The sequence below is a fragment of the Littorina saxatilis genome, linkage group LG10, assembly GCF_037325665.1.
Source record: "Littorina saxatilis isolate snail1 linkage group LG10, US_GU_Lsax_2.0, whole genome shotgun sequence".
Lineage (NCBI taxonomy): Eukaryota > Metazoa > Mollusca > Gastropoda > Littorinimorpha > Littorinidae > Littorina > Littorina saxatilis.
Window position 1 is genome coordinate 40,876,733 of NC_090254.1, and position 27,460 is coordinate 40,904,192.

A 27,460-nucleotide genomic window follows, 5' to 3' on the forward strand; every position below is an offset into this window, starting at 1 on the left:
GTGGGTGTGTGTGTGGGTGTGTGTGTGGGTGGGTGTGTGTAGGTGTGGGTGTGTGTGTAGATGTGTGTGTGTGTGGGTGTGTGTGTGGGTGTGTGTGGGTGTGTGTGTGTGTGGGTGGGTGTGTGTGTGGGTGGGTGTAGGTGTAGGTGTGTGTGTAGATGTGTAGGTGTGGGTGTGGGTGTGTGTCCCCCCTTTTTTTCCCTCTCTCTCTGTTCATCGGTACATCCGTCCGTTTGCTGTTCTATGTGCCCATCATCTCTGTCACACATACCATTCAGTGCTTTATAGACACACTCTTGGTTTATTAAAGCCCCTAGGAGCAGACGGTTTATGTGTTAGAACATCACAATAGGAAGGAGTCGAGCTTACCCTCTAACATATTATTTTACAGGTACACAATTTGACTAAGGCCTACGACATACAAGTAACATGTCACTGTAACTTTACAGCATACTACGAGATTAAATCAGAGTTGCATGAGGAAGACAAAAGAATGGTTTGGGGAGAAAGATTGAGAGGGAAGGGGGGGGGGGGGGGGAAGAAGGGTATGGATTGAAAAGAAAGACATTGAGAGGAAACAACGCCAGAAGATTATAAGGCAAAAAAAAAAAATAGGTGTGGTTACGGTAACATAACCAAAAAAAATAGGGTAGGTAGGTAGGCAATCACTTTTTTTTTTTTAACTTTTTTTTCTAATGTGTACAAATTAAACCTACTTGACAGGGAAATAAGTGTGCGACTCGGGCGCTTTCGCTTTCATTGCGTTTTTTGCACTCGTTTTTTTGTTGTTGTTGTGACAAATGTAATAAAAAGTTATAGGATCGGCCCCTAAAAATAGGGTAGGTCGGGTTACCGTAACCACACCTATTTTTTTTTTAGGCCTAAACAGTACGTACAGTGGAATTCCAAATTTAAGACCCCCTGATGTAAGACTTTTTCCTTTTTAAAATCTTGCTTTTTCAGATATTCTGTTCAGAACCTCTTTAAATAGACTTCCATTTTAATAAGACTCCCTCCTTTTTAAAACCCAAATTTCTCCAAAAATGGTAGGTCTTATAAGGTAGGCTCCACTGCACTACTGAATTTTCTTTCTTTTCTTTATTTGGTGTTTAACGTCGTTTTCAACCACGAAGGTTATATCGCGACGGGGAAAGGGGGGGAGATGGGATAGAGCCACTTGTCAATTGTTTCTTGTTCACAAAAGCACTAATCAAAAAGTTTGCTCCAGGGGCTTGCAACGTAGATTCTAGACAAGAAACACTTAACAAAAGTAAAAGGAGAAACAGAATCCGTTAGTCGCCTCTTACGACATGCTGGGGAGCATCGGGTAAATTCTTCCCCCTAACCCGCGGGGGGTGATTAAACTATGGGAAGGTATGTGTACACATCAGGTTTTCAAGGACGGAATTAAGTAAAAGCACAAAACAAAATGAGATCACAATGCTCCACCGTAAAAAAGAACACAAATTCACACAGAACCAAAACAAAACATAACAGGAAAGGACTGGAAACCATTGATAAAATATTGCATCTAAAGCTTTTCAATTTGTCATAAAATCACACACAAGATCAAGACAACAGCATTTGTGACAGCATTAACTATAGTCTGAGCAAAACTGCAGTTTATACACGTACATGCTCACTGTTTTCATGGGCACTAAGGCCAAAAAAAATAAATAGGTCTGTTTACAGTAACATAGGGTGAAAAAATAGGGTCGGTAGGTCGGCTTTTTTTTTTTTCCATTTTTTTTTTTTTTTTTTTTTCTCCCCTCTCTATGATGTTTCACAGTTCATTTCTTCTCATCAATCCCTGTTTTTGCCCAACATAACTATAAACAGTACTTTGAGCTTACCTCCCTTCTGTCGTCTGCTGTTTGAGCGCAAACAGCTCTATTTTGGATGCGTTTTTTTGTTTTTTTCAGACGATCCAAAAAAAAGATTAGGGTCGGGCCTAAAAACTAGGGTCGGTCGGGTTACCGTAAACAGACCTATTTTTTTTGGGGCCTAAACAATCATAAGGCAAAAAAAAAATAGGTGTGGTTACGGTAACATAGCCCCAAAAAATAGGGTAGGAAGGTAGGCAATCACTTTTTTTTTTTTTAATTTTTTTTCTTTTAATGTGTACAAATTAAACCTACTTGACAGGGAAATAAGTGTGCGACTCGGGCGCTTTTGCTTTCATTGCGTTTTCTGCACTTGTTTTCTTGTTTTTTGTGGATTTTTTTGACAAATGTAATAAAAAGTTATGGGGTCGGCCCCTAAAAATAGGGTAGGTCGGGTTACCGTAACCACACCTATTTTTTTTTTAGGCCTAAAAATCATCCCAAACATTCTGTTTTCTGGAAGCAAAACAATAGTGACTGCGGGGGAGAGCGAGAAATAAAAAGACTCCAAAATACTGGACTCGCGTGTTTAACAAAAACGATACGAATAAATTAAGACATTTAAGCCTCAATCTTAAATGTTGTTATGTCGGGCGAACGATCTACTCCTGTATTCTGAATTGGTTTATTCCTATTCAGCATGCTACTGTGTCAGCATTTGGTCTAGTATAGGTGCGAACTATTTGGGTTATTCTCAGACAGCTTAGTCTGGAAGCAAAACACCCCGGATGTTTACACCAGCACCGAACTTGTTGCACAATTTTCTAGCTCCAGTTTTCGTCAATTTGTCTAGCTATACCAGTCACCTTGCTTTTGCTCGACCAACAACAGTAGTCCTAGCAGTTTCAATTTAAAAGAGCTGTAAATGCATAACAAAGTACGTGGTTTCGACCGCTGGGGTCTTCCTCAGGCACAAAAATCAGAAAAAGGAAGAAGACAGATCCGTTTGTTTTGGTTTGTGAGTCGTAAAGTGTTAATCGTTATTCTGTTGATCTTATTTCTGTCTTCTTCCTTTTTTTGATTTTTGAGCCCAAGGAAGACCCCAGTGGACAAAACGTCGTACTTTGTTATTTGCATCGTCTTCATGAAACGCGTGAGTACAGTATCTTTGGGTCTTTTTATTTTATTCTGTTTTCTGGTCCAGCGTGCATCAAAGTTAAAATGACTGATTGAAAACAAACAAGCAAACAAAGGTGGCAATGGCAGCAAGCACAAAATTAATTTTATATTTTAGAAAAGAGAAATAAGAAAAAAAAAAAACAGAGGAAAATTTTCATTCCCACAAACTGAATCATGGGAACATTATGATACATACAAGTAAGAAATTTGCTGCACTTAGGTCACGTTCATGATATTCTAAGGCACAAATACTGCAGGAAAATCAATGGCATCATTAAACCAGGTGCGTAAGATATATGACAGTGCTGATTTCATTACAGGTAAAAGCATTGGCTGCTTGCTTTGATGGCATAATAATGAAAGAGCAGAATGAAGTACATGTATGTCCAACATCAAATTCTTATAACTGAAAGTATAAAATTAATAACAGAGAGTGGTTACGATGTCTTGCTATTCAAGTCAAATTATGTTGGTTAACTTATATTACAGACCTTGATTTACAAGTGGCCTATAGCTATACACATATGATGTCAAAATATAGATTTATTTCAAAAATATTAAAACGTGCATATAAACAGTTATACATAAAAAATATCTATCTACTACAGTACAAAATATTATAATACATAATCCATAGGAATGAAATAGTGTTTCTCTTACACAAGAACAGTAACAAATATGAAAAGCAAGTAACATAAACATACACCATTTTTACTTATCCCTAATACCATTTTATATTACCAATTACCTGAAGAAGAAAAAATGTATAGCTTATCTGTACATATAGCAGAGTATGATTATATCATATTACATCTACAAATCTTATCACAGTCAAAAAGTGCTGGAATAAGTCATCAGAATTTGAATTAAACCAGAAAACTGATCTGGAATGTCAGTTACCGCATATTCAAATTGGGCTTACAGTCCCACTTTTCTCAAAACACACTAACATGGGCGAGTTTTTCTCTCTTTCTCTGAGCTATCACATTTCAGCATAATCGCTAGATCATGGGAAAACACACACCATCACAATGCAAATGCAACAAATGTAAATATTCAACAACAAAAGCTATTCAAAAATAGTTTGACAACACTAACGTTCACATTAAAAAAGTCACAGCTCAGAATGAATGATAAAGAGAAGACTTCCAGAATGCTGCGAAATATGTTTTAAAAATGTCTGTTTAAAGAGCGTCACACACACACATTAAAACGCACAAAGTGATCCTATCTACCCTGATTTTTTTTTTTTTTTACAAGTATGTCACTCTGTAAGCTGTATAACCAATGGCTTCAATCTAAATCACACTGGACATTTCTTAACAAAAAAGAGAACAAAAAAAAGAAAATTGGTAAGGGGTGTGGGAAGGGGCAGGGAGGGTGCTAAGGTTTTCATGATATGTCTTGAGGTGGTAGTCTTGACTGTCCAGAAAAAAGTCAGTATCATCGACTTCTGTCCACTTTGGTGCTTTGTTCAGAATCTGAACGATGATATCACAAAATCCCCAGACTAAGGTCGGAGACAGACATTTCCACTTGATCAATGATTGAAATTCGCAGTGTGGGTGAAGATATTGCAAGAATGTGAGCGTCAGGTGGCAGCAGCTGTGGTTACTCCAAGACTTCAATGGGTCGCTCCAGTCCCTGAAACATCAAGCATGGTTTTATATAACTTCTCTCCAATTGCTTTGACAAGAAGAGCAAATGCTCATATGACTTACCCTTGTCATACATAATATGAATCAGAAATGAATTCTCTGCTATATCATGCATTTTCACACATGAATGCTGATACGCATACTGAATCACACACACACACACACACACACACACACACACACACACACACACACACACACAAAACCAAAACAAATTGACTCCACACCCCAGCTTCAAAAAGATCAAGGCAACGTTAATTGTCCGTTATCTCACCTGAAGCCGACCTTGACATTTGACACGGGTCAATAAGACATTTATCCATGTCCTGGGTTCGTACAGTTTTTTTGTTCTAAAATTCAAGGACTTTTCAAGGACTTTTAAGACCTTCTGAAGAGAACATCAAGCACCCTCTTACCTTCAAGGGACGTAACCACTCAGTACACGTTTTTGAAGAATTAGATTTTGGGGGTGAAATCTATTAAATTTTACCACCAATTTTCTTCACATGCAAGAAACTGACATGCTTTTCGTCCATAAATAATTTCACTTCTTAATTTTACCAGGAAACAACATTTCAGTTTTGAGTATATGTTGAGGGGGAAATATGTACACAGGCGAAAGATGAAATCGTGACACCGGCCATGTGGCTTTTCAAGGCGGCTTCTCCCATGCTCGAAATCAGTGTTGAAGTCTTTTTTACACACGAAGCATCGCGCATGATGTTTCGATTTATCCGATGCTTCTACAAGCCAAGCTTTGTATTTTGCATTGGCAAGCCATTGACGATTGAAGACGCAGTTGCCTTTCCCCATTTTCCACGCTAAGACACAGGAAGAGATATAAAAATGCCACTGCGGTTCTCCGCGTCTGCAAACTATTCGTCATTCCGTAGTTGTTTCCCTTGCCAACTTCCGGGAAGGGAAGCAACTACAGGTGACTAGTAATAGTTAGTTCGTCTGCTTTCGTTTTCACTCGATCTTTTATTCTCCCAAAATGTGTGTACTGTATTTGACGAAAAAAAAGGGGATTGCATTTTTTTTTTTAAATAAGACAAGCTGCTGACAAAATGTATAGGCAACAATTTGGAAAAATCAAGTACTTTTCAATGACTATTTAACAAAACTCTATTTTCAAGCACTTTTCAAGGCCTGGAAAAGGTTTTCCAATTTTCAAGGAGTTTTCCAGGGTTCAAGGACTCTGTACGAACCCTGCATGTCATAAACAAAAGCCTGGTACATGTAGATGGCCAACTCACCAGTGTGGTATCTAGAGACAGGCGAGACATATCCCTTCCTTTCAATAACTACCCTATAATGCCTCACTCCAGGATATCTCAACAAACTTGTATAAAATGGCAAGAGACATTTATCCATGTTATACAAAAACAGCAACCCACCCCCCCCCCCCCCCCCCCCCTTCTCAATTTAAGACTTTGCGCGCTCTTTTGAAGGCTGCCTTGCGTCTTTCATATTTTTTTTTCATATCAGCCATAAAAATCAGTCTTGATTTTCTTAGACTTTTAAGGGGGCCCGGGTAGATAAGAGCTGGTCAGCCCTGGATTTGTGATCCCAGGGTCATGGGTCAACTTTATGTGCAGACCCAGAGACGGTATCCATGTCCCACCCCTGTGTCACCACAGTGGCACATAAAAGACCTCAGTCATTCTGCCATAAGTGCAGATGGAGCTGATGCCACCTAAACACGCATACACTTGTGTATCTCATCTAAAGTCGGGGTAAAACCCGGGATCATGCCCCTAATGGCTTTTTGCTATGATGGCGTAAAACTTGACTTTCCCCATAGAATTTTACGGGGGTTCCCCTGTAGTAGACGGCAAACTCACCAGTGTGGTCTCCAGAGACATGAGACGTTTCTCCCTGTCATAAAGTGCCTGTTCCTTGTCACACAGCTCCTCCTTCAGCGTCTTGATCTCGTAGTTCTTGCGCTTCATCACCTCCCGCTGCACCTTCTTGCGCTCTGGAGCCGCTGGCTGAAAACAGTATCCGTTTGGTTGTCATTCATCTATTAACTCTTTCCTGAGATAACTCAGAAAAGATTACATAGCTTTATCCTACAATGACAAGGCGTCAATCCAACATTTATCCCTGTCACCAACAACAGTATGGTAGATGGCCATCTCACCAGTGTGGTATCTACAGACAGGAGGAATCCCTTCCTTTCAATAACTACAGTATAAAAAATCCAAAAAAAGAACGGTCGGTTGTTGGAACGTTTGTTATTGACAAAACAATACATTCACAAACATATCGACCCAACAGTCTTTTAAGTGCACAGACAAACAATTAATAACGAAAACTTATCTGGCTGATTTTTTCTTCCGCCTGCCACGAAGCCGCAAGCGAATGAATGATTATATGACGAAATGAGTGACGTAGACAGGGAATGACGTCAGCGTCAAAATTCTTGTTATTATTGTTTTGTCAATAACAAACGTTCCAACAACCTACCGTTCTTGTTTTTTGATTCTGAATTTTGGAACGTTGGCAGTCTCTTTGTTTTTGGATTTACAGTATAAAGAGTTATATATTTATCCCCCCTTTTAAAAAAAGGTCTTCTTGCCTTTCGAAAGAAACAATGAAATGTCTTAATGACAGCAGAGAAGGAAAAAAGGAAAAGGAAACAAGCAAGGAAGACAGAAAGAAAGGAAGAAAGCGACAGATTTTTCTGTGTACCTGTTGTTCCTGATTTGGTTTGCCAGTGGTCCTCCCAGCAGACTGAGGTCGTAAGTGTGCACGCTCATTCTCCAGATGGAATGTCTGAAAAGAAATACAAAATATAATTCATACAACAGGCCTCTGAAGACTTGTAGAGGACAGATCTGTTGCATGTGTTACCAGACAAATCTTAAGGATAAGGATAAGATTCATATCGTCCTATGAGGTTACCCTCATTGAAATTCGGGCTGCTTTCTGACAGGGGAAAGCGAGCTGCCATACAGTTTTTTTCTTTTTTCTGCATGCGTATATTCCTGCTTCCAAGCCCTGAGACTTTTGCTGTGAACTTGGGTTCTTTATCGTACACATGAGTGCACACGGGGATGTTCGAACACTGAGGAGAGTCTGCACAAAGTTGACTCTGGGAAATAAATCCCTCAACGAACATGGGGATCGAACCCACGCCGATAGCGACAACTGGTTTTGAAGTCAGCGCCACTACTGACTGAGCTAGCTCCCCGCCCAGGAGAAAAGTTAACTATAAAAGAGGTTAAGAACAGAACGTCTGAGAAAACAAGGGGGGTAATCCACTGTACCTTGAATATGTGCGCGATATAAATTGCATAAAATAAAAATAAAAAAATAAAAAAAATAAATCCCTGCGCTTAGAACTGTACCCACGGAATACGCGCGATATAAGCCTCATATTGATTGATTGATTGATTGTACCTTTTTCTGCTTGATGGCGGTGTTGAGGCGTTTCTCCTGGTTGAGTCGGTCGCGTGTACGATTCAGCGACTCACGCAGATACTGCGACTCCTCCGCACGACTACGCACATCATGCTGCAAAAGCAAGGGACAATGAAAACACATTGATACAGTACAATTCAATACTGCTTTGTTTAATATCAATTACAGAAATTCATTTCTGACAATACCAGGGACTGTAGGTGAGATCGAGGAACTAATAAAATAACAATAAAAATGAAGAGAGTGAGCACAGAAGAATACAGACAGATTGAGTCTAACGTGACCAAAAAGAGGAACAAAGTGCGTCCCTATGACTTCCTCCCTTACAATTTGTTCTTTTTTTTGTGGTGATGTCAGACTGACTGTCTGGAGGGAGAAGACAAAGGAGACAAAAATGAGCGAGAAACAAAATCAAACCAACCGACAACTGGTCAATCTGAGAAGCCTTCTTCTCTGCAATCTCTTGGGATTGTCTGAAACATTCCAACAAAACAACATCCATGTCAAATACAAGTGTTTACTTCCACAGACAGCAAATCAAGTTCTTTCTCGTTTTGTATTGGAGATCAAAAAACTTCCCTGGTAACCTTCAAATCATTTTTCAAACACACACGTCACATTTACACACACACATACACAGCCACACCCACACAGATACATCCACACAGACACATAAAAACAGACACAAAAACACACACACATATACACACAAGCATCTGCACACACAGTTGACACAGACACACATGCAGATACATGTACACAGAGAAACACGCACACACACAAACACAAACACACACACACACAGACACACACACAACCGCACAACAAAACACACCTGAGTTTGCCCAGGTCGTTTTCATATCCTTGCAGCAGTTCGTCCTTGCGAGAAATGCGCTCTTGCAGAACCTGAATCCTGCTAGCGATGAACTCGCAAGCTGCCTCACGCTCGAGCACCAGGTTCTGTCGCTCGTCTCTGGGCAGGTGAGCCATTGCTCGCAATCCAGGCACGTCCTCCAACTCCATGGCATTTGCCATCGCTCGCAGCAGAGTCAGGAACTGTTAAAGAGAGCAGAAGATCAATTGGTGACCGCGCGTGAGAGCGATAATAAATAGAATCCAAAACCAGATCGACGGCCAACCAGCCAATGTAAAGTGTGTTTTTTGTCTTCTTCTTCTTCTTCTGCGTTCGTGGGCTGAAACTCCCACGTACACTCGTGTTTTTTGCACGAGTGGAATTTTACGTGTATGACCGTTTTTTACCCCGCCATTTAGGCAGCCATACGCCGTTTTAGGAGGAAGCATGCTGGGTATTTTCGTGTTTCTATAACCCACCGAACTCTGACATGGATTACAGGATCTTTTTCGTTGCGCACTTGGTCTTGTGCTTGCGTGTACACACGGGGGGTGTTCGGACACCGAGGAGAGTCTGCACGCAAAGTTGACTCTGAGAAATAAATCTCTCGCCGAACGTTGGGACGAACTCACGCTGACAGCGGCCAACTGGATACAAATCCAGCGCGCTACCGACTGAGCTACATCCCCGCCCGTTTTTTTGTTTTGTTTTTGTTTTGTCAATAATAAACGTTCCAATTTAACCTACCATTCTTGTGTTTTGATAACAAATAAAAAGACCATAAAATATTGTGCTCACATGATAATGAAGAATATGGAATGAATAACAGCAACGTTTCAACCCCCAGGGTCTTGACTTCAGGCACACACACACACAAACAAAGTAGAAAAAAGAACTACAGATGTAATGATTCACCAACAGATAAAATAAAATAAACAGAAAGATGAGCAAGGTAGGTTATTCTAGGATCAGAAAACATAAACAAACAAAGGGAAGGATTCATAGAAGGAGACAAAGAAAAGTTGAAAAGTTAAAAATGCTCTATGTATGTTTTTGCTGTTGGCAACTGATGCAACCTAAATTCTACAGACTGGTTTGGATACTGGCAAAAATGATTGATCTCCCTCCAAGAAAAAGTCTGACACCCAAACTTACTCACTGTTCAACCATTCTGAAAACACTGCCCACAAAACTTGTCTTCAAGAAAAACTGACACACACAACATTCAAACATGCTGAAAACAACGCCCACAAAAACTTTGTGACATCCAAACTGACCGTCTGCTCGCTCCTCTCCAGCGTGTCCATGGTCTCGCGGTGAGCGCTGCGCTCCATGTCGGCCTCGGTGTTGGTGGGCGTAATCAAGCCGCGTGCCCTGCCGACTTCACGGTCCAGACTGGTCTTGCTGGCGATGATCTTGTCCTCCGCCAGTGCCTGATTGGCTCGCATCTCCGCCAGCTCTTTCTTCAGCATCACCACTTGCTGCAGCGCCTGGTCCTGTGTGGGCACTGTGAGAATGTGTGAGGCATGAGATGTTAGACATGAGATGTACTTTTAAGGCATGAGCCGTGAGATATAATACATGAGAGATGAGTTATAATCCATGATACGTGAGACATGAGACGTGAGATATGGGATTGCAAGGCAGGAGATATAAGATGTAAGGCATGATACGTAAGGCATGAGATGTAAGGCACGAGATGTCAGTCAATGAGACATGAGATGTATTGCATGAGATGTAAGGCATGATACGTAAGGCATGAGATGTAAGGCACGAGATGTCAGTCAATGAGACATGAGATGTATTGCATGAGATGTAAGTTAATGTCAGAAATGAGATGTAAGGCATGAGATATAAGTCAACGAGACATGAGATGTATTGCATGAGATGCAAGTCAATGTCAGTTATGAGATGTAAGACATGAGATGCGAGACATGAGATGTTAGTCAATGAGATATGAGATGTATTAAGACACAAGGCGTAAGATGTAAAACATGAGATGTAAGGCTGAGATGTAAGTCAATGAGACACATGAGATGCAAGACATTTTCCTCAGCACTTGACTTACATGGAGGTCTCGCTTGTTCCAGATTCTTGACCCTTGACCTAAGCTCGGCCAAGGCTTCCCTCTGTCGCATGATGATCTGGTCGTGACGTTCGCCCCGACATTGTGCGCCGATACCCACCAGCTCTGACGTTATACGACCCTACACAGAAGGAACAATCATAATTGTCACACAGTATTCTTTTTTTTCAACTAGATTCAATTGATGTTGCAAGAACTTATAAACAATCACAATTGTCACACAGTATTCTTTTTTTTTTGTAACAAGATTCAATTTATGTTGCAAGAACTTATAAATCTAATATTAAAATTAAGGCGAGTAAACATTAATCTTTCACTAGATCAAGAAATAATCCTAAACTTCTTTTTGTTCTTCAGCATTCATGGGCACATAGCAGGTCTGCACACAACTTGACCTGGGAGATCAGAAAAAAATCCTACAGCTGTTCCTTGCTTGCATTTTAGTTGAAGAAGGGGTGATTTAAAAATAGCCAGGGCGGAGGGAATCATTTGACTTCAAACAGCTGCAGCCAGCATATTGTAAAGATCGCTTGCTTGTTGTACCCAAATGATTCTGTGCTAAACCAGGAGATGGTCCTTATCAGTGTATGGCACTGAGCCAGCAGCTTCTGTGTTATCTCTGCTGTGGGGGAAGGTGGGTGCTGAAAATAACTCAGCCTGCCTGCAGCTAAGGAAATGAAGCCCCGGGAACAGCCGTGCACTGCAAGTACTGACCTCTTGGTCCAGCATATCCAGCTGTTTCTTCTGCTCCTCCTTCTCGTCGACGAGTCGGCTCTCCAGGTCATTGAGGCATGCACTCTTGTTCTGCAGGTCACTGTGGTACTTCATGGCCAGCGACTTCTCCTTGCTGTGACACCAACAACACTCATTGCTCAGCTTTACTTGCACAGTCTCATTCACTAGTATGTTTTTTGTTGCTGTTTGTACGAGTTTCTTAAAACAAAATGTGTCAATTCGTTTTTTAAATTTCGATTCTCCATCTTTTTCTTTTCATTCATTTCTTGTCTTTCCGCTTTAGAATATCACCCAAAACAAACTCTGTATAAGCTCTAGGCTCAATTTCAAATCTTTATCATTTGGAACACTCTGGGGCGAAAGGTAGGACAAAAACTTAGGACTGGCGCAAAAAGGCGCCACAAAACACATCCATTTTTAATTTGAGTAACTGAGCGCTTAAACGTTTATTTTTAAGGTATTCCTGGTGTTCGGTCACATAATTACAATCCCCAACCTGAAATGTATAGCTCTTGGGGCGATGAGAGACAGGGTTTTTTCCTAGATAATATCACTTTAACAATGTTTGTCACAACAACATCTACTTTGCTTGTAGATTTCTAAAACAATTTTCATTTGTTATTGTTGAAAGTTTTACCCGAGTTCCTCCTGTAGGGTTTTGACTTCATCCTTCTGTTTGTCGATGATCTTGGACAGCTTGGCCATCTGTTGACGTAGCTCCGTCATCTCCGTGTCTCTCCGGCCAAGGAGCTCTCTGTTCTTCTCCATCTCTCGCTTCTGAGACTCGCTCATTTCACCGGAGATGTCCGACAGACGGGCAGAGGCTCCGGACAAATCGCGTCGGAGTCCCATGATGACGTCTTGCTGCTCCGTGACCGACTTCTTCAGTTCCACATTCTCTTGCCTGTTGGGGGAAAAGAAGGAAATACATGTGAGTAATGAGATCTTTCTGCACCACCATTTTGCAGTATTAGCGTTAACCGGTAATTACCGGTATTTTACCGGTTGAAACGAGAAAATACCGGAACAAAATTGGCTGCCAGTATGACCCACCGGTTGATTTTTAGAACTACCGGGGTTTTTTCGCTGGCAAAACTATAAAACCAGTACTCCGAGTTGGACTCTAACTGGTTCCAATGACCAGCCTAGCGTTTTTTTCTGGACTATTTGCTTCATAAAAGTTTGCGTACCGGTTTGAAAAAAGTACTAGCGCCATCACTGTTTTGTCTCAAAATATTCCCCGAAAGCTGTATGAATTTTATCTGTAATTAATTTGTTTTCTCCTTTTTGTTTTTTGTTTAAATTGTTAGTGTTCAGCATTCCAATTCTGGCATGCTTTCTTTTAAAATTACAGGTTCAAGTCAAACTCAAACATATGGCTGCCTAAATGGCGGGTAAAAATGGTCATACACCTAAAAGCTGTGGGAGTTTCAGCACATGAACGAAGAAGAAGAGAAGTTTCAAAAATAAAGTTTCATTCAATAACTGTGAGACATATCTACATTACTGGTGTTCACTGGTTTTTCAGTCACCTGACAATCCTAAATTACTTATCATTTCTCTTTTTCTGTACCCTCGTAATAACTTTGCAATGAAGAGCTCTGCCTAAAACCACACACACAAACACAAAACAAAATAACAAACAGCTATAGTGTATACAAAAAATCTAAACACTGTAACACATGACATATAGTAATACTCTCCTCGGTGTCCGAACACCTCCCTGTGCACACATGAGCACGATAAAGAACCCAACTTTACAGCGAATATCTCAGGGCTTGGACACATGAATACACGCATGCAGGAAATTCTTTCTTTATTTGGTGTTTAACGTCGTTTTCAACCGTTCAAGGTTATATCGCGACGGGGAAGGGGGGGGGGGGGGGGGGGGGGGATGGGATAGAGCCACTTGTTAATTGTTTCTTGTTCACAAAAGCACCAATCAAAACATTGCTCCAGGGGCCTGCAACGTAGTACAATATATGATCCTACTGGGAGAATGCAAGTTTCCAGTACAAAGGACCCAACAGTTCTTACATACTGCTTGACTAAAATCTTTACAAACATTGACTATATTCCATACAAGAAACACTTAACAAGGGTAAAAGAAGAAACAGAATCTGTTAGTCGCCTCCTACGACATGCTGGGGAGCATCGGGTAAATTCTTCCCCCTAACCTTCTGGGGGGAGCATGCAGGAAACAAAAGGAATAAAATGGGTAGCGCCGTACACTGTATGGCAGCTCGCTTTCCCCAGTGAGAAAGCGGCCGAATTAATTCCATGAGGGTAACCTCACAGGACTATGTCAATCTTATCCTTAGCCTTATGACCTTCCATTGAATGACACAAAAAATCCCTAAAAGAATAAAGACATTATCTAGTTCTTTTCAAGAGCTGACCTGAGAAGTGACACAACATGTTCAAGGGCGTTGATCTCCTCTGTAGGTCGCTGCAGGATGACCTTGGGTTTGGGCGGTACCGCTGGCTTCTGTACGATGCGTTTGTCCAGCTCAGCTTTCAGCCCTGGTCACAAAACAATCAATCTATCAATTATAAAAACTTTATATACTAAGACAATAGACATTTTTCAAAGGCACTGTACAATGGCAACCCAAAACCACTAGTCTACACCTCCCGCTGTCAATGACTCACACACAGTCCCACACAGTCAGACACACACTGACAGACACATACACACAGACTCAACTCAGTACAGACTCCGATACAGACACTAACACACACACATCACAGAGACAAACACACAAACAAACACACACATACACATACCACCAGCCCTCCAACATATGCCCCCCACCCCCAATACCCCCACCGCACCACCGAACTCCCCCGTCACTGACCAGCATTGCTCTTCTTGAGAGAAGAGATCTCGTCGTGATAGTCTTTGTTTCGCTTGGTCAGCTTGGCTACACACACACACAGACCCCCCCCCCCACACACACACAGACCCCCCCCCACACACACACAGACCCCCACACACACACACACACACACAAACCCCCCACACACACAGACCCCCCCCCACACACACACACACAAACCCCCCACACACCCCCCCACACACACAGACCCCCCACACACACACAGACCCCCCCCACACACAGACCCCCCACACACACACACACACACACACACTGACCAGAGTTGCTCTTCTTGAGGGAAGACATCTCGTCGTGGTAGTCCTTGTTTCGCTTGGTCAGCTTGGCGAGCCGCTCCTCCATGGAGCAGATGGTGACAGAGTGTTGTCGCACCTGCTCCTTGTAGGACTCTACGTTCTCCTCCATCTTTGTCTTCAGCTCGTCTTTCTCCTCGGACAGTTGGGTCACTTCTGTCCTCATCCTCTCCTCCAGCTAAAAGTCACCAGCGCAACACAAGACATAAGATTCTTCACAGCGAAATGTAAACACGATAAGATGTCACAAACAAGGGGACGTAAGGTGTTTAAATATCGGCGGCATGACTATGCAACAAGAAGAGCAAAAGATACTGTACTCACGTACGTGTTTAACCATGACAACGTGAATAAAACAATACGACCTTTCGACCACTAGGGTCTTTCTCAGGCACAAATATTGGAAAAAAGAAGAAAACGAATGATAGAACAGAAAGAAGAACTACAGATTAACGATTCACACTTTACGACTCGCAAACCAGAACCAATCAAATAAAGGGCAGAGCAGTCACATCAGATCTCTATTTTGCTTTTCTACTTCCAAACTTTTCTGTGTTCAAACAAAAAGAAGAAAAAAAGGTTGTGAAGCGTTGAAGTCATCTCTGAATTAATTACCTTGGCGAGGGAGTCCTTGAGTTCCATCTCCATCTGCTTGTACTGCTCTACCTGGGACACCAACTCTGACGCTTGCTCCAGCTTGGCCTTGTCCTCGTCTTGACGCTGCATCAGCGACTGAAATAACAGATTCAAATGTTGCAGTGTTCCCTGGGTGTTGATCTTCACATAGGTAATGCACAAGGGTACACAAACACACATACACGTCTCAAATTGTTCTCTCTTATGACACACACACACACACTGACACATACGCACGCACACACTGTGACACATATGCACACACACATCTACAGTGGAACACATTAACAGAGACACACACAGTCATATACACTCTCAAATCCATACACAAACACTGTGCGCATACACACACACATTCATAGTAAAACACACACACTCACACACAACACAGATCACACATAACTCACACTAACAACACATGAAATATTCTTTCACAAGCCTAATTTCTCTGTCCACTGATTTATCCATTAGCAAATTAAACTTTCTTAAAACTTCAAAATCAATCAAATTAATTCTTTTTTTCCTATCATTGCTCCCTTTTTAAAATTGCTATTCTTAACAATTCGATAGGTATAATGCACCCCCCCCCCCCCCCCCCCCGCGGGTTAGGGGGAAGAATTTATACCCGATGCTCCCCAGCATGTCATAAGAGGCGACTAACGGATTCTGTTTCTCCTTTTACCCTTGTTAAGTGTTTCTTGTATAGAATATAGTCAATGTTTGTAAAGATTTTAGTCAAGCAGTATGTAAGAAATGTTAAGTCCTTTGTACTGGAAACTTGCATTCTCCCAGTAAGGTCATATATTGTACTACGTTGCAAGCCCCTGAAGCAATTTTTTGATTAGTGCTTTTGTGAACAAGAAACAATTAACAAGTGGCTCTATCCCATCTCCCCCCCTTTCCCCGTCGCGATATAACCTTCGTGGTTGAAAACGACGTTAAACACCAAATAAAGAAAGAAAAGAAGGTATAATGCTCCATTTGACGACTGTATCTTCTAAAAACCTAATAGTGTCAGATTTTTGGTGGTCTGACAAGGGAGTAAAACCACTGCTTCACAATTTCAAAACAGACATAATTATTATCAGAAGGATTCTTTAGACTAATTATCTTTCCCCGTGCATCATTATGCCATCAAAATAAAATAAAAATGAAAATATAAACCCCCAAAAAACAGTTCATTAACTGCTAAACTACGTATAAAAGAAAACTAGTCTGCTGTCAGAAACTTCAGGTGTCACTTTTCACAACAGAAATACTACTAGGTTAATTAAATCAAGCTGTAACTGTCTACAAAATAGTTAACATCCCTTCTCTCCCCCCCCCCACCCCCCCCCCCCCCCCCCCCCCCCCCCCCCCCCCCTTCAAGCCCAAAAGTGAAATGGTCATGAGCTCTGCGTTTGATCCTGGCTACACAAGCTCTACATTTCTACTCCTCCCACTTCAACTAATATATTACGCATGTGTGACGCACACATGCAACCACACATTACACAATCAACCACTTATTCAGTCAAAGTCTTCTCTCTAAATATTGCAAGGAAATCCTAGTACCACAAACAAAATCCTGTAAAAGCTGCAAGAACTTGATTGCTTTCTAAATGTTAGACTGGTCTGTTCACTGTTAATGCAACCAGGCCCAACACATTTTTTTCAAAAAACGAAATTGCTTCACAAAATGCTCTATTATCTACACTCTTTTGACTGACAAAATAAAAATTAAAATAAAATGATGGCTTTGTTACCGATGCTATCAAGGCTGCGTTTTCCTTTTAAGAAACAAAAGAACAGAAAGACTTGGTGATTGAAAACAAACAGCAAGACAAGCATTACCCACATTAATCATGCAGATCCCATTTAAATCAAGTTTTCGTCCACTTTTACACAATCCATGAGCACTTAACTTATCACAATGCAATATCAAACAGCAAAACAGTTTTCAAGACATCAATAATTAATCTGTAAAACAATCATGAAATGAAAGGAAGGATAAAAAAAAACTAACATTCATTTGTCCTGTTGAATTTTCTCGCAGCTCAAATACAAGGAAGTATATATAGAGACTAAGAACAAGAAAGAGTTTTCACGGAACATTTAACTTTAAACACAAGGAAAATAGTCACAGATCTTTCACTCGCAAACCTCTGAGGTGAACAAACAATAGATAATAATAATAATAATAATAATAATGGAAACTTATAGAGCGCTTACCTAAAAGCTCCAAGCGCTTTACAATGACATCATTATACACATGTACAAAACCAAAATACAAGCATTAAGACACAAAAAGAACAGGAGTACAAAAGCAAATTCATCGTTTAAATCCATGCAGTCACAAACAAACACACGCGTGCGCGCGCACATACGCGTGCGCATACACACACACATGCTATCACCACACACATGCACAGATACACACAGACACACAGATACACATTCACACACACACACACACACACACACACACACACACACACACACACACACACACACACACACACACACACGCATACAGACAGGCACACACACATACATACAAACACACACACATACACATACACTCACACATGAATACTAATATACCTACACAATCTGCATACATGGCGTACACACAAAAATCGCAAATATAATCACAAGTCGCGTAAGGCGAAAATACAACATTTAGTCAAGTAGCTGTCGAACACACAGAATGAAACTGAACGCAATGCCATTTTTCAGCAAGACCGTATACTCGTAGCATCGTCAGTCCACCGCTCATGGCAAAGGCAGTGAAATTGACAAGAAGAGCAGGGTAGTAGTTGCGCTAAGAAGGATAGCACGCTTTTCTGTACCTCTCTTTGTTTTAACTTTCTGAGCGTGTTTTTAATCCAAACATATCATATCTATATGTTTTTGGAATCAGGAACCGACAAGGAATAAGATGAAAGTGTTTTTAAATTGATTTCGACAATTTAATTTTGATAATAATTTTTATATATTTAATTTTCAGAGCTTGTTTTTAATCCAAATATAACATATTTATATGTTTTTGAAATCAGAAAATGATGGAGAATAAGATGAACGTAAATTTGGATCGTTTTATAAATTTTTATTTTTTTTTACAATTTTCAGATTTTTAATGACCAAAGTCATTAATTAATTTTTAAGCCACCAAGCTGAAATGCAATACCGAAGTCCGGGCTTCGTCGAAGATTACTTGACCAAAATTTCAACCAATTTGGTTGAAAAATGAGGGCGTGACAGTGCCGCCTCAACTTTCACGAAAAGCCGCATATGACGTCATCAAAGACATTTATCAAAAAAATGAAAAAAACGTTCGGGGATTTCATACCCAGGAACTCTCATGTCAAATTTCATAAAGATCGGTCCAGTAGTTTAGTCTGAATCGCTCTACACACACACACACACACAGACAGACACACGCACATACACCACGACCCTCGTCTCGATTCCCCCCTCTACGTTAAAACATTTAGTCAAAACTTGACTAAATGTAAAAAAAGACATACAGAGAAAGGTTTGACAGGTCGAACAAATGAATAAAAGAATATCAAACTTTCTTCCCATTGTTGATTGTTTCTTGAAAAAAAGGAAACCTGAATTTGAAAAACAGAATTAGCCTTTCTCCTCATTCAGATGGCAGACTAAGCACCAGAGGGTATAATGTTGAGCTTTAGATTTGTAAGTTCATAGCTCACAATCCACTGCAGTTTAAGACGCCGATTTTGCAAAACCTGCTCTTGTAAGCATAACAAGTCATTTAAGATACCTTTGAATTTACGGAATGAACTGTACAGATATCTCTCATTTACATGGGTTTTAGGAAGAAACCATCGGCAAAGCCATGTTTTTTAAGAAAGGTAGGCAACTCTGTCGATACCATGTATGCATTTTTTCTTCATTTGTGTCGATCAAATAACTAAATTAATTAATTATGCTTAAATTGGGAGCTCACTCCGTCAATTAATTTCACAACAAATATTCTTTGTTTTCTTCTTCTTCAGCGTTCGATGATGGTTGTGTCTAAATTTGTTGGCCCATGATGTTGACAAAGTGGGCTGTAGGCTTGGTGCTGCCCTAATTCTTTGGTTTGATTAAATTAAAGGGACATGTATACAAAAAATAAGTCAATAATGCTACTGGATTGTGAGCTATGAATTTACAACGCTCAAGTTCAACTTTACCCACCAGAGGAATAATGGTCACATTGAGAAGAATTAACAGAGAGAGCTAAAAAAGAAGAAGTGTCAGAGAAAAAAACGCATACCAGTCTCAGCTGGTCAATGTTGGTCTCCAGCTCCTGAACACGTCGTTTCTCTTCAGACACAGCGTTCTGTAGCTTCTCCTCTTCCAAGGCCTTGATTCCGTCTATGGCCCTGTTCACTTTCTCCTCTCCTGAAACACAACCAACAAATAATGACATTTCAAGTTAGTTGAACAGAGAATGCACTCTGAGTGCACTCTGACACCCCCTCCCACCCCACTTCTACCATCAACTACATTGTAAGTAACCAGTATCCAGTAAACACCCACCCCCTACTTTGAGTCAGACTCTGTGCATTTGATATAGTACCTAGTAAATGCCCACCCCCAACATTTGGATCAGTGGTGTCACAATGTTGTACACACACACACACATACACACGCTCAACCTCCGGCCTCTCTCTGACCCCCCCCCCCTTCCCCACACACTCACCCTCCAGCCTTGCTACACCCACAGCATCCAGCATTTTCTCCTGCATCTCTTTGTGCTGGGCATCCAGCCTCTCTCTCTCTCTCTCTCTCTCTCTCTCTCTCTCTCTCTCTCTCTCTCTGACACCTCCCCCCTTCCTCTCTGACTCCTCCCCCCCCCCCCACACACACAAACACACACTCACCCTCCAGTCAGGCAGTCTCCACAGCATCCAGCATTTTCTCCTGCATCTCCTTGTGCTGGGCGTCCAGCCTCTCTCTCTCTCTGACTCCCCCCCCCCTACACACACACACACAAACCCACACTCACCCTCCAGCCTTGCAGTCTCCACAGCATCCAGCATCTTCTCCTGCAGCTCTTTGTTCTGGGCGTCCAGCCTCATCTTGAGTTCCTGCAGGTGGTACGACTCCAGCTCAGCGATCTGAGCCTGCAGTCGCTTCTCTTCGCTCAGAGCAGACTCCCACTTCACGTAGAGCCGCTCAATGTGGTTGCCAGGTGCTGTCGAGACAGCAGAGGAAACAGTTGTTTTTAACACTTTCTACTCCACCTATGTTGACCAAGTTTCTTTTAGCCAAGACCAGCTGGTCACTCTGAATTGTAGTAACTGTGTAGCAACTGTGTATCAACTCGCTGAAATGCAGGCGTTAGATCCACGTTACAGGAAGCGACTGAAGTGACTGTGTGTACGGATATATCCGTACCTGGGAGACAATGAGTTAATCAATCATCCCTTGGTGAAGTCCACATTTAGAATCAACAATAATTTAGCCTAAAGTGGTTATCCTAAAGGAAATAGTGGACTCAATGTCAGCTGAAACTGTTCTCAGTATTTTTCAAATGAAAAAAAAAAAGACACACTGTAAAATACTATAGGTTGTTTGTGTTTTTGACCAAAATATGACATTTTACACAGATGGAGACAGAGTTAAAATTCTCCGAGACAGTGCCAGAGGATGAGGAGAACAGTGACTGTCTCAATCTGTGTAAAGTGTCATATTTTGGTCAAAAATACAAATAACATTTATGTCTCGATCGATTACTTCGATTTTTTTGTTTTTTTCAGACTGAACGCTCTCAAACAATTTTTCTTAAAGCACAAAAAAATGAACACCCATGCAAGCTTCTCCTTTCACACTACCTTCTGTGGACAACTTGCTGTTGACGCCACACTTGAGCAAGGCAGCATCAATGCCGTTCTGCCATTCCAAGTCCGCAGAAAAGACGTCAGCAATCATGTCCCGTATCCATAGCAACGCGCTGTCAGATGACAGTGACTGTACCACGCTCAGCTCCTGTTTCAGGGATGTGCTCAGCCTGCCGCTCTCTTTCAGCCGATCCTGAGAAGAAAAGAGAAATACGTTAATTAATTAACGTATTGTCTACAAAAACACGAAAATACCAAGCAAGCATCCCCTGAATGCGGTATATTGCTGCTTAAATGGCAGGGTAAAAACTGTCGAGCACGTATTTAAGCCATTGGAGTGTCACCCCATGAACGAAGAAGAAGAAGCATTAATCGTGAAACAGACAGACTGCTGAAATTCCAAATCAAGAATTAAAAAAAAACCAGAAAGATTAAATTATTGGAATGTTTAATTCAGATGGAAACAAAATATTCTTTTTTTTTTAAATCCTGAATGAAATGTTCCAATAATCTCTTTGTGAAGGATGGAAGAAAGAACTGACAACAAGAACAAAAACACATGAGAGACAGCTACAAAGGAGGAGAGAAAGGGAGAAACATTCAAATAAACCAAACAAAAAAACACAAAATCCAAAAACAAATATAATCCTAACGTTTCAAAGTCATGAATCCAAAAACAAGAATGGTAAGGTACTAAAACGTTTTAATTTTTAACATAACAAGACATTCACAAGTAACGAACGCTTTCTATCTAGCTGAGATAAGTTTTCATTTCATTTCATTGTCGGTGTGCACAGTCCACTATACAGAACATTTGGTTGATGTATACTTGTGAATGTCTTGTTTTGTAAAAAAAATGAAATGTTTCAATTTTTAAAATAACAAGACATTTACAAAGTAACCAACGCTTTCCGAGACAAGTATTTATTTCATTTCATTTTCTGTGTGTCCATTATACAGACTATTGGTTCGACATACTTGTGAATGTCTTGTTTTTTTTAAGAAAGAAAAAAAGAAAAATAAAGCCCAAACAAGATCAATCAATATGCATCACACTCTCTTGCAGAGCCTCCCTCAGTTTTATCTGAGATACGTTTTTGCTTTATTTCATTGTCTGTGTGAGTCCACTATACAGACTATTGGGGCGACGTACCTGTGATTGTCTTGTTTTGTCATAAAATAAACAAATATTTTAAAACACCAAAAGAAAACACGAACAAGATTTATCAAAACGCACCACACTCTCTTGCAGAGCCTCTCTCAGTTTCTCCCCCTCGTCTTTCAGTTTCTCCGTGCCGCTGGCCGCATCTTTGACGTCGCTCTCCAGACTCTTGATTTTACCCGCCAGCTCTGTCCTTTCCTCGAGCAGCTTCTTCAGTTCTTCAACAAGTTCATCGTCGTTGATCTCCTTTTCTGGAGCCTTGACGCCAGGGGTGGCGAAGACAGTCTGCACAATTCGGTTCCTGAACCGCTCCAGCTGAGAAAAAAGAGAGCAATCATTAGGACGGAACATTAATAATGATAATGATAATAATAATAATGACAGCTTATAATTACAGCCCGAACCACAGTAACCACAGTAACCACAGTAACCACAGTAACCACAGTAACCACGGTAACCACAGTAACCACGGTAACCACGGTAACCACAGTAACCACAGTAACCACGGTAACCACAGTAACCACAGTAACCACGGTAACCACGGTAACCACGGTAACCACGGTAACCACGGTAACCACGGTAACCACGGTAACCACAGTAACCACAGTAACCACAGTAACCACAGTAACCACAGTAACCACGGTAACCTATGCTTTCCGCTTTTTATTGTAAATGCAGCAAACATTTTATAAATTAAACTTTTACAGAATCTTTGCTGATGTCATGTCCATCTTTTTACAAAACTCTTTTTTTTTTCTTTTTTTTCATGACATGCTCTGCTCTTGGGGGGAAATACTATGGTATTGGTATTGGTATCATATCGTCCTGTGAGGTTATCCTCATGGACATTTTGGTTGCTTTATCACTTGGGAAAGCAAGCACCCATACTTCTTCTTCTTCTTCTTATGCGTTCGTGGGCTGAAACTCCCACGTACACTCGTGTGTTTTTTTGCACGAGTGGAATTTTACGTGTATGACCGTTTTTTACCCCGCCATTTAGGCAGCCATACGCCGTTTTCGGAGGAAGCATGCTGGGTATTTTCGTGTTTCTATAACCCACCGAACTCTGACATGGATTACAGGATCTTTTTCGTGCGCACTTGGTCTTGTGCTTGTGTGTACACACGGGGGTGTTCGGACACCGAGGAGAGTCTGCACACAAAGTTGACTCTGAGAAATAAATCTCTCGCCGAACGTGGGGACGAACTCACGCTGACAGCGGCCAACTGGATACAAATCCAGCGCGCTACCGACTGAGCTACATCCCCGCCCCTACAATACGGTGCTACCCATTTGTTTCCCCCTACATGCGTGTATTCATGTTTCAAAGCCCGAGAATTTCACTGTGAACTCAGGATATCTAACGTGTGCATGCATGAACACATGGATGTTGGGATACAGAGCAGAGTCTTCACAAAGTTGTCTCTGAGAAATAAATCCCTCGCCGAATGTGGGAGTCGAACCCATGCCGATAGGGACGCATGGTCTCAAAGCAGCGCTGCTATCGACTGAGCTATCTGCCACTTACTGTCAAACTTACACTGAATGTAAAACTATTCATGGCTAATTGAGTGCCCAAAGCACAAGGATTATACCTTTGGAGGCAAAGCCAGTCAACCAGGTTTGAAATTTTAGAGCTAATTTCTTAGCCCTACAAAATCAGCAATGGGTACGCAAAGGTTCCCAAAAGCATACAAGAAGAGTCAGCAGCCGCCAGACCCCATCACAAACCAAACTCTACAATTGACATTTGTCTAACTGGCCACTGACGTACAAGAAACGTTGAGCTACTTTCCATAACCCACGCTCAAGCCGTTAAGGCTGGCAGACAACTCTGCAGAGTCTGCTGTGAAGGGTGACGCAGTAGTCTCCCTGTCACACATGATCAACACAACATTTCTGCTTACACTTCTCTGGGCCTGTTCAAGGTCGACGCGTACGACGCGCTCCGCTCTCTGGATGTCGAGGAACTGAGATCGGCTGGAGTCGGCCTCGGCCTGCAGCTTGCGCCTGGCATCCTTCTCCTCCAGCAGCGAGTTCTTCATGGTCTCCACCTCGTCTCTCAGCGACGTCAGCACGTTGAACTGCTCTGAGATCTTGCTCTCCGCCCCCTTGAACCGCTGTCTCATGGAGAAAGGGAAGAGAAAGTTATGAACACTACATCAAGTTCCCCCAAAAGTGGCTTATGGCTGCCTAAATGGTGGGGTAAAAACGATCATACACCTTTGGAGTGTCAGCCCATGAACGAAACAAACAAAAAAACTACATCAAGTTTGACAGGGATGTTTGTTTTCTTACAGATGTCAACACGTTGAACTGCTCCGAGATCTAATGGTCTCCGCTCCCTTGAACCGCTGTCACATGGAGAAATGGAAGAGAAACGTTTATTAAAGGGAAGTTACAAGTACTTTACCATGAATGACCTTGCTTTCCACTTCCTTAAAGCACTTTTTTGTTTGTTTGTTTGCTTAACGCCCAGCCGACCACGAAGGGCTATATCAGGGCGGTCCTTAAAGCACTGCACACAAGAAAAGTATAAGAAAAAATGTAAAAATTGCATCATGTATGTTTTCTTACAGACGTCAGCACGTTGAACTGCTCCGAGATCTTGCTCTCCACCCCCTAGAATCGCTGTCTCATGGAGAAAGGGAAGAGAAAGTTATGAACACTACATCAAGTTTGACAGGGACGTATGTTTTCTTACAGACGTCAGCACGTTGAACTGCTCCGAGATCTTGCTCTCCGCCCCCTTGAACAGCTGTCACATGGAGAAAGGGAAGAGAAACATTTACCGTATTTTCCGAGTCATAAGGCGCGACTTTTTTCCTCCAGTTTGACCCCTGCGCCTTGTATAACGAAGCGCCTAATCCGTGTATGAAATACGAAAAATATCAAAGAGACTGCCTGAGTACCAGTCAAACAACTTGTGATAATGCATGTTACAGCTATTAGGTACCACCCTGGCCAAGTTTCCTCTCAAGACATCAAAGAGACTGCCCCATAGGTTAAACTCGGTCACTGACCCCGGTGCAGGAAGTGTTTCCTCTCTCAGATATGACAGGGGAACCACCTCTCATAACTAAAACTGGGTCATTGACCCCTGGGAAGAAGGTCAGTGTCTATAAACAAGGCAACCCAGCTATCACAATGGACCTGCCTTTGATCTCGCCGCACACACAGAGCACACATATTTCCACTCTGTATTCTTCCTTTGATGTGCGGCTTATTTTCATTCTTCGACCGTTTGTTACCGGTATACTTTTTCAATTTTGGTGCGCCCTATCGGCCCCCTGCGCCCGATGGGTGACTGGATTACAATTTCTTTTAAAAGAAGGGGGTGCGTGCACCTTATGCGCTGTAGCGCCTTGTAACCCGGAAAATACGGTAGTTAAGCCCGAAGTCGACTTCGCAAAATCTTTTCACCAAAAACTCAGATTCGCGAAGTATACTGCACGTAGTCGACTTCGCAAAATCTTTTCACCAAAAACTCACATTCGCGAAGTATACTGCACGTAGTTGACTTCGCAAAATCTTTTCACCAAAAACTCAGATTTGCGAAGTATACTGCACGTAGTCAACTTCGCAAAATCTTTTCACCAAAAACTCACATTCGCGAAGTATACTGCACGTAGTTGACTTCGCAAAATCTTTTCACCAAAAACTCAGATTCGCGAAGTATACTGCACGTAGTCGACTTCGCAAAATCTTTTCACCAAAAACTCACATTCGCGAAGTATACTGCACGTAGTTGACTTCGCAAAATCTTTTCACCAAAAACTCAGATTTGCGAAGTATACTGCACGTAGTCAACTTCGCAAAATCTTTTCACCAAAAACTCACATTCGCGAAGTATACTGCACGTAGTCGACTTCGCAAAATCTTTTCACGAAAAACTCACATTCGCGAAGTATACTGCACGTAGTCGACTTCGCAAAATCTTTTCACCAAAAACTCACATTCGCGAAGTATACTGCACGTAGTTGACTTCGCAAAATCTTTTCACCAAAAACTCAGATTCACAAAGTATACTGCACGTAGTCGACTTCGCAAAATCTTTTCACCAAAAACTCAGATTCACAAAGTATACTGCACGTAGTCGACTTCGCAAAATCTTTTCACCAAAAACTCACATTCGCGAAGTATACTGCACGTAGTCGACTTCGCAAAATCTTTTCACCAAAAACTCACATTCGCGAAGTATACTGCACGTAGTCGACTTCGCAAAATCTTTTCACCAAAAACTCAGATTCGCGAAGTATACTGCACGTAGTCGACTTCGCCCAGTTCAGGACAGCCTTCAAGAAAAGTTATAAGTGCTTCACCATGTGTGACAGGGAGTAATACGTTTTTAACTCTCTGCTCTTGACTTGAAGCAATGCACACAAGGAAGGGGGCAGAAATGCAGGTGTTTGAAAGTTAAGAACACTACATCAAGTTTGACAGGGATCTATGTTTTCTTTCAGTCGTCAGCAAGTTTAACTCTTCGGAGATCTTGCTCTCCGCTTCTTTGAAGCACTGCATACGGGAAAAAGTATAAGAACTGTTGTAAACGCTTCATCCTGTATGTTTTTTTTACAAATGTGATTCAAACAATTTATTCAGATAAGTACAGATAACAATGCTGCATACAATCAATTTAATAAAAGGCCACCGCAATTTGAAAGGGTAAGTATGCTAAAGAACACTTGAACAAAATTCCCTTCCCATACCTGTCGCAGGCTGATCAGTTCCTTTTCTCTGGCGTCTCTTTCCTCAGCCACCTTGCTTGTGCTGGACGCTTCACGGATCTTGTTGACCTAGAAACAAAGTTAGACAGCTGAATTAGCTTTATGACTGAGTACTCATTTCTCTTCTGGTGATGATAGGTACAAATAC

The 27,460-nt window shown here is 41.5% G+C and overlaps 1 protein-coding gene across 3 annotated transcripts in view; it reads right to left on the reverse strand.

Moving 5' to 3' along the window:
• Window positions 1-281: 281 nt before the first annotated feature.
• Window positions 282-27,460, reverse strand: part of LOC138978835 (forkhead-associated domain-containing protein 1-like) — a 55,499-nt gene continuing 28,320 nt past the window's right edge. For 2 of the 3 annotated variants that reach the window (XM_070351620.1, XM_070351617.1), the window contains 20 exons: window positions 27,295-27,381; window positions 24,493-24,705; window positions 22,661-22,900; window positions 21,418-21,616; window positions 20,589-20,777; window positions 19,854-19,981; window positions 17,332-17,355; window positions 15,566-15,682; window positions 14,918-15,128; window positions 14,160-14,283; window positions 12,398-12,664; window positions 11,740-11,872; window positions 11,008-11,146; window positions 10,217-10,446; window positions 8,922-9,142; window positions 8,508-8,559; window positions 8,066-8,179; window positions 7,355-7,438; window positions 6,505-6,651; window positions 282-4,646 (listed from right to left, as the gene is read on the reverse strand). In XM_070351620.1, the coding sequence (XP_070207721.1) occupies window positions 4,614-4,646; window positions 6,505-6,651; window positions 7,355-7,438; window positions 8,066-8,179; window positions 8,508-8,559; window positions 8,922-9,142; window positions 10,217-10,446; window positions 11,008-11,146; window positions 11,740-11,872; window positions 12,398-12,664; window positions 14,160-14,283; window positions 14,918-15,128; window positions 15,566-15,682; window positions 17,332-17,355; window positions 19,854-19,981; window positions 20,589-20,777; window positions 21,418-21,616; window positions 22,661-22,900; window positions 24,493-24,705; window positions 27,295-27,381 (2,952 nt within the window). In that variant the 3' untranslated portion in view covers window positions 282-4,613. The remainder of the gene's footprint in view (window positions 4,647-6,504; window positions 6,652-7,354; window positions 7,439-8,065; window positions 8,180-8,507; window positions 8,560-8,921; window positions 9,143-10,216; window positions 10,447-11,007; window positions 11,147-11,739; window positions 11,873-12,397; window positions 12,665-14,159; window positions 14,284-14,917; window positions 15,129-15,565; window positions 15,683-17,331; window positions 17,356-19,853; window positions 19,982-20,588; window positions 20,778-21,417; window positions 21,617-22,660; window positions 22,901-24,492; window positions 24,706-27,294; window positions 27,382-27,460) is intronic. The other variant, XM_070351619.1, reaches the window with a different exon arrangement.